At 36.5% G+C, this 13,061-nt stretch overlaps 1 protein-coding gene across 1 annotated transcript; it reads left to right on the top strand.

Moving 5' to 3' along the window:
* On the top strand, positions 10,527-11,039 carry LOC110269482 (pentatricopeptide repeat-containing protein At3g14730-like). The gene has a single exon (XM_021117346.1). The coding sequence runs from the start codon at positions 10,527-10,529 to the stop codon at positions 11,037-11,039; it is 513 nt and encodes a 170-aa protein (XP_020973005.1).

Below are 13,061 nucleotides of genomic sequence, written 5' to 3'. Positions count from 1 at the left end.
TTTTTCCCTCTCCCTCTCCCACTCCGTTTTCCTTACTGCCACCGCCAGAGACCGCTGCGGCCAGAAACTGCGCCGCTATTACAGCCGCCACCTCTGGGCCAACATTACCTCGCCCACCCCCCATTTCCCTTATAGTTCCCATTTCTGTTCTGCTTCTTCCCAGGTTCCCCTGCCCTCGTTCTCTGTAATTCTTTTCTTATATTTTTACTATCATGTTTAAGTAATTTAATTAGCTTAGTTTAATTTCTATTAGAATTAGCTAGTTATAACTGCATGTTAGTTGATTAGGTTGTTAGAGAATCTGGCGTGAATAGTGGATTTAGGTTTATTTTTATTCATGCCGCTGTTGGAAGATTTTGCTATTTTGGTTCATGCTGATGTTAGTATTAGTTAATTTTCTATTTAAAAGTGGTTTGTGGTTGCTGGTAATGACTTGCCCTATGCTGATTTGGTTTATTGATGCTGCTAAGTCTTATCTAAAATTGCTGGGTTCTTATCTGAGTTGATTTGGTTCCTTAATATTGGATTCTTGATGCTGCATAGTTTTTCTGTTGCTTTGTTCTTGCTGAAGTTTGTTACTTGCTTTGAGCAATTTCTGCACTATGTTGCAGCGATGACAATTTTGTTGTTGCTTTACTCTTGCTTTAATGAATGCATCTAAATTCTTGTTGCTGCTCTGTATTTACCGTTCATGCTGTTTGAGTGGTTGATATTCATGTTAAATTGATTATGACTGTTGCAGTGATGATGATATTGATGAATTTCTGATTTGAGTTGTTATTGCAGCTGAATTCTTGTTGCGATTTGATCTTCATTGTTGATTCAGTGGAGCTTAATTCTTTGAATCCATATTCCTTACTTATGATTGATTGTTGAATTTAATGAAGGAATGCTGACTGCATATATTCTTTTTGAGCAATTTTTGCTGATTTGGTGCCATGATTTCAGCCATTGTTTTGTTCACTGATCAAAGAAAGCATGCTACATGTGCTTAATTGGTTATGGAATAATTGCTTATTGCTATCTTATTGGCTCATTTGCTTATTCCCTATGAATTTATATATGTTTTTGGTATTTTTAATTATCAATGAATTCATAGGAAATCTGAATTGATTGATTGAGTTTGGGAAATAACCAATTTGCTGGTATGCTAATCTGGGCTGTTTAATTTTGCTTAATGATGCATGACTCATATGAATCTACGTGTTCTTCATGATACTTGACATATGTTGGAATTCATATGAGTTGTTTTGTTGCTGTTTGTTTATCCGGGAACGTCCAAATTAATGCCGAAATGCTATCCAATTTTTCTAAAATGTCTATGCTATTAATTTTCAATTGTGAACTAAATTTGGCACATTTTGAATTTATTCCTACTTGATTACTGCCAAATTCGATTCATGTATTGGTCGGCTAGCATTTCCATCCCTTCTTTGCTTCCCTTTATCTGCACCACTTGTTTGATGGAAACAAGGAACTATTTGACAAAATTTTGTGTCATATAGAACCTTGATTGACCAAGTGATTTTGAGCCTCTTTTCTGTTTTAATTTTGTTTCAGGTTAGGTCAATACCCTTTTGTTTTTGGCTTTCTGTTTGCTTTCTTATTTACCTACTTTTCTTTCCTCTGCTTTATTTAATATTCTGTACCCTAAAAATTCTATTTTTCAGGATGTCTGACAGGGTGAAAGGCAAGGCTAAGGTCAGCTCCAGTAAAAGGAAGAGAGGACAATCATCTGTTGTTCTATCGGATGTTCTATCAGATGAATTTTGGTGTGAAAAGAACTTTTCTGAGCAAGAAAAGGCTGATCAACTTGTGCCTGTTAAAGACCCAGTCAAATTTGCCAATCTTTACTATGAACTCAAGTTTTCGGTGTTTGTGGAAAAACGGAACCTCTACTTGAAAAGGAAGCTTAGAATACCAACCGATTTGAGAAAGTACACTGAACATCAGATTGAATAGAGAGGTTGGGTATTTCTGGATAGAGATCTGGCAGAGGTAAACACATCATGGGTCTGTAAGTTCTATTCTAACTATTATAGGACAACCCTTGATGTAGTGCAGCTTAGGGAAAAGCAGATCTTAGTCACAGAGGAGGCGATACAAGATATCCTCCACTTTCAGCCTAAAACAGATGATACAAATGGCTTTCAGAAGGCCAAGGAGTCTATTAGATTCATGAGTTTTGATTGGGATGCTGTTCGGCGTATTATAGCTATCGATCCTGATGTTCTGTGGGCAATGGAAAAGTCAAAGGAAACTCCATGAGGTATAAAGGTTGTTTATCTCAATGATGAGGCTAGGCTGTGGCAACAGATACTAAGCAATTATGTCATGCTTAGTACTCACGAGTCAGAAGTGCCAGCTGCCATGATCCTCTTTATTTGGTGTGTCATGGAAGGGAAGGACCTATACCTTCCAGGACTCATCAGAAAGTATATGCCTAGAGTTCATGTTAGAGGCACCTTGGCTTTTCCTTATTTGATCACTCAGATGGCTCGTCGAGCTGAGGTGCCTTGGGAGCCAGAGGATGAGAGACCACCAATTGTCGACTACAAGAAGGTTATTCCGCACGGCAAGCGGTTTGGCCCTCTAGGCCACAGACCACCTACTACTGCTCCCACTGAGGCAGCCACATCCTCAGCAGCACCTTCGGCACCTGCAGCACCACCTACTTCAGTAGCACCATCATCCACCTCTCAGCCAGTTTACCATCTTGTGCAGCGCCTTTTTGAGTGCCTTGATAAGATGGAGCGCCGCAATCAGCGACGCTATGAGCAGTTAGAGCGTCGCAACAAGCGATGCTATGCACATCTGAAGCTGATTGTGACTTCGGGGCATACTGACATCCCCTCTGAGCCTGACACACCCTCAGAGCACTCTGAGGAGGAGGAAGATGAGCAGGAGGAGGCCCAGTAGGAGGAGACTTAGCCTGAGCATCCTACAGAGCCACAAGCACCTGCACAGCCACAGCCGACAGAGCCAGAGGCACATCCTTCAACAGGCGATGATAGAGATGCAGGCGAAGATCCTTCTCACCCAGCTTAACTGAGAGCATCGAGGACGATGCTATGATTTAAGTGTGGGGAGGTCGCCGTCTCCGGCGGACTATATTTTGGTGAACCATTTCAGACTTTTATTCTATTTTGCTTTATTTTGTATTTTGCTTTATTTTATTTTATTTTTCTTTTAGTACTTGCACATTTTTTATTTTTTGTACTTTTGTTTATTTTTACTTTATTGCATTTTGCACTTTGGGCTTGTATATATCTTAGTATTTAGCTTGAATTGCACTTTTAGTTTATTAGTTGTGATTTGAAAAAATGGGGATTATTGAGCTTAGTTTACCCTTTTGCATATGAGAAGTTGGTTTGATTGGAAATAGGGAGTAAACTAAAAGTTTTAGCTTTTCATAATCACAACATTTCATTTAGTATATATATAATAATAATAAATGTTGGTCAATTTGTTGAAAATTTCAAGAAATACATTTTTCTTAAAAAGGGCATTTAAGATTCACATTGATTTGAGTTAAAAGTTTTTGAAACTTGCATGATTTTGAGCTAAGAACACACAACCCGTGAGTTTTTTAGCTTAATTATATGGTTACATTATTTAACCATGATTTTTATTCTTGTGTATTTTCCTCTTTATGACTGCAATCTTTAGTTTGTTCCATTCTATATGTCCATTATTTAGTGTATATTCATGCATATATGTGATTGAGGCCATCATTTGATATTAGCTCACTTATCCCAAATAGCCTACCATTCCATTTATCTTTGTTTGCCACTTTGAGCCTTTTTAATCCACATTTGTTCTTTATATCACCACATCACTAGCCTTAAGCAGAAAAATAATTAATTACCCTATTTGAATCTTTGGTTAGCTTAAAATAGTGTGTGTCAACTAAGTGTGGGAAAATGTGAGAACTTGGATTGATGAGAATGTGTTTTGTTTTTATTGACAAATATTGATAATTTGGGTGCTTGCTCATGTGAAACTATAGGAACCATATGCATTGATATATTATGCTTTCATTTATATAAAATGAAAAATAAATAAATATAAAAAAAAGAGAAAAAAAGAGAAGAAATAAATAAGTAGGGATAAAATTACCCCAATGTTAAGTTCAATAAAAAGATCAATGCATATGTGGTGGAATTAGAATTGATACATGAGTGTGTGAAAATATGTAAAAGTGAGATTTTGGGTAGCTAAGCTTAACTTTAGAATTATATAGAGTGTGTGTGTGTGTTAGGTGAGAACTTAGGTTAGTCAAAGATTCAAATGATAGTTCACTTGGCCATACATATATCATCACCTTTACCTTAGACCCATTACAACCTTGAAAAGTCCTCATGATGTTTGTATTTGTACGCTAAATATTTGTTGATTGGTTAGATGAAGAATAAAGTTTTAGAAAGCATGATTAGAGGAGATTTGAGTGGTTTAAACCCCAAACACTTGAGTGATTAGAGTGCATATACAAATTCAGTGAGGGTTCAATTGCTCATTTCCATATGTCCATATTTGATCATTGCTTGTCTTGCAAGTTTGTGAACCCTTTTGATTAACTCAACTCAATTGTGAATGTACTTTGACATGATTGATTTAGTCCTTGATTGTGTATATATGATTTCTTGGAAACTTGACTCATTTTGACCATATATATATATAATAGATGGTAATTAGAATAGCATGATGCATGTAGGTAGCTTGCATCTAGATAGGTTGCATTGCATAAGTTCTACCATTTTGCCTTCACTCTTTTGGCTCTCTTGAGCTTAGCATGAGGACATGCTAATGTTTAAGTATGGGGAGATTGATAAATCGCTATTTTACTGTTTATTTAGTATTGAATTGAGCGGATCTTATCAATTATTCTCACACTTATTCATATAATTCGCATGTTTTACATTTTACTTTCTAATTTTATGCTTTGATTGAAAACATGCTTCTTTGGCCTTAAATTTGCTAATTTTTAATCCCCTCTTATTACCATTCGATGCCGTGATATGTTTGCTGAGTATTTTCAGAGTTTATAGGGCAAGAATGGCTTAGAGGATGGGAAGAAAGCATGCAAAAGGGGAAGGAACGCAAGAAAGTGTTGTTTTAAGAAGCTGGCAGCGACGCGTACGCGTGGGCGACGTATACGCGTGACTGGCGCAGAAGACAAGCGACGCATATGCCTGAGCCACGCGTACGCGTGACCAGGATTTTTACCAAGCGACGCGTACGCGTGGACGACGCGTACGCGTGACAAAGCGTCACGTGCTGCAATCTGCAGAAAGTGCCGGGGCGATTTTTGGGCTCCTTTTGGCCCAGTTCCAAGCCCGAAAACACTGCTTAGAGGCTGCAGAGTGGGGAAATCATAGACACACATCTCATTGTTCACATATTAGGTTTTAGATGTAGTTTCTAGGGAGAGAGGCTCTCTCCTCTCTCTAGGTTTAGGTTTTTTAGTTCTAGTTCTTCTTCAATTCAGATTTCTACTTAATGTTAATTTAGTTTTCTTATACTCTTATTAGTCCTAGCACTTTAGTTTATCTATTTCTCTTGTTGGTTTATTTATTGTTATCAATTTAGTTTATGAATTCTCATGTTAGATTTGATTTTCCTTTTAATGCAATTTGAGGTATTTTATATTTATTACTTCTTCTATTATTTGTTATCATTAATTTTGCAATTGTTGGTTTTAGTATTTACATTCTCTTGTTGCTTTTCTATGCTTTTATTTTGTGCCTTCCAAGTGTTTGATAAAATGCTTGGTTGGATTTTAAATTAGCTTTTTATGTTCTTAGCCTAGATTGAGTAATTAGAGACTCTTGAATTGTCAAAGTCTCTTGTTGGTTGGTGATTGAAACTTGCTAGTTAGCTTGAGCTTCACTTACTCTAGTCTTTGATTAGGACTTGTGAACTCAAGTTGATTTGCTCACTTGACTTAACTTCAATTGTTAGAGGTTAACTAAGTGATAGTAAAAGGCAATTACCATCACAAGTGACTATGATAATGGGGAGAGGAATTCCAATTATCAATCCTTGTTAAGACTTTTCTTAATTGTTATTTTAATTCCTTGCTATTTACATTCCTTGTTCCACATTTCAAAAACCCAAAAAGATACAATCTCATAACCAATTATAAGTACACTTCCCTGCAATTCCTTAAGAGACGACCCGAGGTTTAAATACTTCAGTTTATTTTTATTGGGTTTGCTTTAGTGACAAACAAATTAAATTTAATTGAGGTTTAATTGTCGGTTTAGATCTATACTTGCAATGCGATTATTTTTGTGAAATTCTTTACCGATGATTTTTCCTCCATCACCAGCAGAGAATTATTAAAAAGTAGTCATAGCACTCTTAGTGAAGCCAACTAGCTTGATCCTGTATAATGAATACAACAATATCATTACCAACAACATTTATATCCACTCTTAATTGGATTTTATACCATGAAAGAGGCCGATGAAAAAAGATGAGAGAATATCAGCAAATTTTTTTATGATAAAGCAATGTTATAGCTTACAAGAATGGTTCCATATCCATGCCAGATATATTATATAAATAGGAGGCATGGCAATCTTCTAAGCTTAGGTATACATATGTTTGGCAGTTTACATAAAAAGATTCATAAAATTTATATAATTGGAACTGGAATTTCACTGTTTTTCCTTAAATATGAAATGAAATTTTATGCAATAAACTATAAAACACAGCAAAATCAATATAAATAGATCTAAATAATTTCATCATAGTTAGAAATATGAGAATGCACTAACAAAATAACCACCTGAATAAACAAATTAATTTACCTAAATTTCCAAAATAGAGAAGAAACAGAGGAACAGAGAACCAGAGATAAAATATACTTACCTTGTAGTGTTTATGGTAAGGGTTGAGTGCCAATTGAGGGACAGGCAGCAACGATTGAGGCAGCGTTTTAGGGTTTGCGAGAGAGAGACCACTGAGGGAGGAGGAGGGCATGCTGATGCCTGGGTGCGTGGACGAAGCAGCGCCGATGGAGGGTTCCGAATCCAACTATATAACTTGCGTTGATGGTGCGAGGGTTGGGTGCGAGAGATGGTTGAAGGTGCGACAAAGAAAGGGTTAAGTGCAAGGGTTAGATGGAGGGCTGTGATGAACATGAAAGTGAGCTGGGTGCGACAGTCATCAACAGTGATGAACAAGAATGCGAGCCGAGGGTTAGGTGTGAGAGATGGTTGAGAAACAACAAGGGTGCGACAGAGAGAGGGCTAGGTGCGAGGGTTAGATGAAGGGCTAGGATGAACATGAAGGCGAGCTGGGTGTGACGATCACCGGCAGTGATGAACACGAAGGCGACCTACTGTTGGGTGGTGCGGAATTTAGAGTCCACAAACTAACCGGCAAGTGCACCGAGTCGTACCAAGTAATACCTCAGGTGAGTGAGAGTCGATCCCACGAGGATTGATGGATCAAGCAACAATGATTGAGTGATTGGCTTAGTCAGACAAACAGAAAATGGTGTTTGGAAGTTCAAAAGCATTAAACAGTAGATTCAGAATATCAGAAGGCAGGCAGTAAATAAGTTGAGAATAATATATGGAGAAACAGTTAAGGCTTCAGAGTTATCTATTTTCCTAATTGACTTTTCTTACTAACTATTTTAATCATGCAAGATTTAATTCATGGCAAACCATATGTGACTAAACCCTAATTCCTTAGACCTTTTTAGTCTCCTCTAACTCTCAAAAACTGCCAATTCCTTGGTCAATTAATTCCAATTAGAGGGTGAAGTTCAATTCTAGTTATATGCCACAGAAATCCTAATTACCCAAATATAAGAGGATTATATGTCACGTATCCGTTAAATGCAGATAATTTGAAATTTAGGAGAATATGTTTTCAAGCTGTTGTTCAAGTAAAGAGCTTTTCCAAGTTATACAAAAACTCAATTAGAAAGAGGGTCATACTTCCGTTCCACCCAATTTCATAAAATAAAGAATGAAAACAATTCTTGAATTATATGAATCAATACATGAATTAAAATAGAAAAACAATAGAATCAATCTATACAATAGACAGAGCTCCTAACTTTAATAGTGGAGATTTAGTTGCTCATGGTTCAGAGTGGAAACTAGGATTCTCTTAAACTGTAAATTGGAATTAGGTAGAATAATTCCTGAAGAGAAGTTTCTTTTCTCTTTTATATCTAATCCTAATTAATTTAAAATCTATTTTCTAAAACTAAAATAATATATTTTTCTATTTTTAAAATAAATTAAATTAAATCAAAATTAAATAAAGATCTTCGTAGCATTCTTTTGATTGAGCGCTGGGACCACCTTGGTTCATATAGATCTTGCGCCTAACTTGAATTGGGACACGCCTAACTTGGAGTGGCCGGTGAGAATTGGCGTGCAAGGCTTAACATTGGCGCCTTACTTGAAAAGTCATGCGCCTTACTTGATCATGGCAGCATGGATTAGAGCTAAGTGAGGGATGCTGCGCCTAACTTAAGGATTCATGCGCCTTACTTGGAATCTCGCTAATTGATGCGTGTTGTTTATGCTGTCTTGCGCCTAACTTGAGAAATCTCATGTTAGGCGCAGCCTTGGCCGAATTGGTGGGAGAGAAGTGTGGACTATTATATATCATTGGAAAGCTCTGGAAGTTAGCTTTCCAACGCCATTGGAATCATTTCTATTGGACCTCTGTAGCTCGAGTTATTCAAGTTTGAGTGTTGAGAGGTCAGGGTTGATAGCATCATTCGCCTTCTTCTCTTTTTCTGCGAAAACTCCATCAAATCCAGCCAAATGCTACCTAAAATAAACAGAATTGCACACGACTCAAAGTAACATCCATAGTGACTAAAAGGTAATTAATTCTTGATTAAACTCAATAAATTACATGCAAATTCACTAGGAAAAGATAAGAATGATGCTCACGCATCACTGGGTGCGACGGCTTCTTTGGGATTAAAGTGAATTTGGAAATAAAGTGAAGTGTATGTTGTCACTTCTAGGATTAAAAATTAAAACTTAGAAAAAAGTAATGTGTGGAAAAAATGGGTGGGAAATTAAATTTTTTGGGGGATGAGAGACTCTATCAGTACGCTTTTGTAAGGTGCTTAAATAAATACATGATATGGGCACGCTTTTGAAGCGTGACCATTGGAAGACAAACTAGCCACGCTTTTAAAACATAGTTATTTTCCTATAAAAGCGTGGCAAAAAAGCGTGGCCAAATCACAAATAAGTGGTCACCCTCATAAAGTGTGCCGGTTTCCCTCTAAAAGCGTGGCAAAAAAAAGCGTGGCCAAATCACAAATCAGTAGCCATTGACTACTTTTGGCCACGCTTTAAAAGCGTGGCAAGGAAAAAGTGTGCCAACAGGCCTTTTTTTTGTAGAGATAATGCAATCCATCAAATTCCTACAACATAGTTGTAACCAGATTTAGCTAAACAGATGAGAATTCATAGTAACAAGAGAAAACAAAAACAAAAACTATTAAGAAACAAAGAGAACAAAATCCTAGCTACTAACACAAACAAGCAGACAAATAAAAAGCAAATTATTTACAATATTAACATACGAACAATAACTAATAACTAGCACACATTGCAATTTTCCGGCAACGGCATCAAAAACTTGACGTGGGCCAAACATTGGTTTAGAATTTTCTCAATAAAAGAATTGCTTCGTCAGTAGTATAGTTTCGAACCAATAATTGACCCGTATCAAAGTTTAATTTATTTGTCACAAATGCAAACCAATAAAAACTGAGAGTATTAGATCTCGGGTCGTCTCTCAAAAAAATTGCAGTGAGGTATGCATATTATCGGTTATGATAATAGGGGCTTGCAAATAAACAGACAAGAAAATAAATTGCACGAAAGTAAAGCTAATAACTAAAGGGAATATAAATGCTAAAAGACACTCCTGGCAAGGATTGAGAATCAAAGCTTCCTAACTAAGTCATTAACCACAATCATGGCGATTACCTAGAGTTAATCCCGTTTAGTCATCCCTAACATTGGGAGAAAGTCAAATAGGCATAGTCAATCTTAATCCATAGGTCTTACTCGTCAATAGAAACAAGAACAAATAACAACCCTAAATCATCAATCAATATTGGACATCAACGACTCTCGTGTCACTAACCACGACATGATAATTACAAGAGTGAACCCAATTAGTCAACCTCTAATGATGAGATAAGTCAACCGAGCTTAATCATTCTCAATCCATAGGTCTTACTCGTTAATGAAAATAAGATTAATTAAAGGGTTAAGTACTATTTTCGTCCCTAAGGTCTAGGGTGAAAATCAAATTCGTCCCCAACCTTTTTTTGTTATTAAAATCATCCTCAACGTTACAAAACGTTAAAAAATCATCCTTTTGTTCAGAAATAATATTTTTTGGACAATTTTACCCTTAAACAAAAATAAAAAATATTAAAAATAAAATAAACCACCCCACCCCCACCTATCCCACCTAAAACGAACAGAAAAACAACAAAAAAAGTACTCGAAGGCACCCTTATGAGCAATGCCTTCAAGGTCTTCAACTACTCCACCGATCTTGATAAGAATGTCTTCGCCTACAATGCTGTCATTGTTGGATTTGTTGGGAATGGGCTTTCCTTGGATGGCTTCTTGGTTTACAAGCGAATGCGCCATCTGGGTGTCACTCCGGATAAGTACACATTCTCGTGTGTGATAAGAGCCTGTGTGGAGGATTTGGAGGTTAAGAAGATTCATGGATTTTTGTTTAAGTTTGGATTCGAGTTGGATGTGCTTGTGGGGAGTGCTCTGATTAATACTTATATGAAATTTGGGTTGGTGATGGATGCACATGAGATGTTTGAGGAATTGCCTCTTAGAGATTTGGTACTTTGGAACTCAATGCTCAATGGGTATGTATTTGGCGGTGACTTCGAATATGTTTCCAAATATGCTGTATTGGATGAACCTACCGCTGTGGCTCAACGTTGCCGGAATATTCTCCACACCCGTGGGCGCTGCCGGCTGCTGGTGCTGCTATTGATGGTCTAATTCCATGTGACAAAAGAATGTTAAACAGTAGAGTGAGGAGGTTAAGGGAGGAAGATGATGATGAAGGGTATTTGAGTTGTTGTTGCCATTGTTGGTGTTGTTTGGATGAAGGGGTGGTGTTGTAATGGGTTCAGATTAAAGAGTGGTGTGGTAGTGGTGATGACTAATGATGCAGGGGATTAGTGGTGAGGATGGGGAGAATTTTTTTTGAAGGGCAAAATTGTCCAAAAAATGTTATTTATGGACAAAAGGATGATTTTATAACGTTTTGTAACGTTGAGGATGATTTTAATAACAAAAAAAGGTCGGGGGACGAATTTGATTTTCACCCCAGACCTTAGGGACAAAAACAGTACTTAACCCTTAATTAAAATATCTAAATTATCAATCAATTTGGACATTAGTGACTCAAGGTCACCTCAATTACTCAATTCCAAGCCAAGAGTGTAAAAATCTACCCTAAAACTAAGAGAAGCATTTTCACAAACACTTGGAAGGCATAAAAATAAAACATGGTAAATTTGTAATAATAATAAAATCTAAAAAGACCAAATACAAGAAAACAATAACAATAACTCAAACAAGCATCAAGAAAACATAAGATATCAAATTGCATTAAAAAAAACCAAAATTAACAAGAGTTCATGAAACTAAAAGCAACAAAATAGAGAAATTAACAAGTAAAACTAAGAGAATTAAGATGCTAGAATAATAAAAAGTGAGGAAAACTAAATTAAAACAAGATCAAAACCTAAATATGGGGAGAAAACTAAACCTAAAACCCTAAATTCTAGAGAGAAGAGAGAGATAGAATTCTAACTTAAAACATGGCCTAAAACTATTCTAATTTCTCCTCCCTTGATCCTTCTTGAGTTTGGCTTGAAATACTTCAGAACTGAGCTAGAATTAGGCTTGAAAAGGCCCTGAAATTGCCAGCCACGTGTTTTCGTAAGTGAATTTTGTGCCATCAATCATGCATACGCATGGCCATAAAATGCTCCAAACTTCATTTCTTCATGAATTCTTCACTTTACATTCTTTTTCTTCACTTCTTCAATCCAATCTTTGCCTTCTAAACCTAAATAAATTAATAAACAAACCAAGGCATCGAATAGAATTAAAGTGAATTAAAATTAATAATTTAAAGGCCTAAAAAGCATGTTTTACTCTTAAGCACAATTTAGGAAGAAATTACAAAATCGTGCTATTTCAATGAATAAATACATACAAGATAAGTTGATAAAATCCACTCAATTCAACCTAAAATTTACCATAAAATTATGGTTTATCATTCATGTTTCCCCATTCTCCGCAAAGAAGCTTATATAGTAGGGGATGAGTTCCTCTACTCTTACCTCTTCTCCCCTCATGATGGAATGGATAAGGACTGCTCTTTCTATTGTTACTTCAGAATGGTTGGATGTTGGAATTATGTTATGCTGAAAAAAGTCCAACCATCCTTTAACAACATGGATCTGTTGGGTCCTTCTAAGTGTGAGTGGCTCTCCACTTGTACTCATCGTCCACCGCGTGTTCGGAAGACAAATATCTTGGAGGACTTTTTCCAACCGTTTATCTCCGTTCAGCCTTATTCCATAATCATAGTAATCATCCCCCAAGTTATGAGGTTAAGGAGGGATGCGGAGAACTCTTCTAACACTCTTGGAACCAAAATCAATATTCATTCCCCGTACATAGCTCTTGAATTCTTCAACTGCATCCTTGGTTATTTTCCATGCATTGGCATAGAACTTTCGGACTAAAGTGGCTCCCAATTACTCGAGAGGATTAGCCAAGATTTTCCACTTTCTTCTTACTATCTCGCTTGAAATTTCTGGATAGTCTCTGAGTTTCAGATCAAACTTGACTTTAAGGTTGATTCCTTTATTTATCCTTCGAACAGTTTTTTATACCTTTTTCATTCTTCATAGAATGATTCGCTCTCCTTTTGAGAAAAAGAAGTGAGATCATTCCTAATCGAATTACACTTTTATTATCAGTCGTCATTCTTTTTTCCTCTTT

The sequence above is a fragment of the Arachis ipaensis genome, chromosome B03 (genome assembly GCF_000816755.2).
Source record: "Arachis ipaensis cultivar K30076 chromosome B03, Araip1.1, whole genome shotgun sequence".
In the NCBI taxonomy this organism is placed as follows: Eukaryota; Viridiplantae; Streptophyta; class Magnoliopsida; order Fabales; family Fabaceae; genus Arachis; species Arachis ipaensis.
The sequence above is the reverse complement of the archived record's forward strand: the minus strand, read 5'-3'. Positions and strand labels throughout refer to the sequence as shown.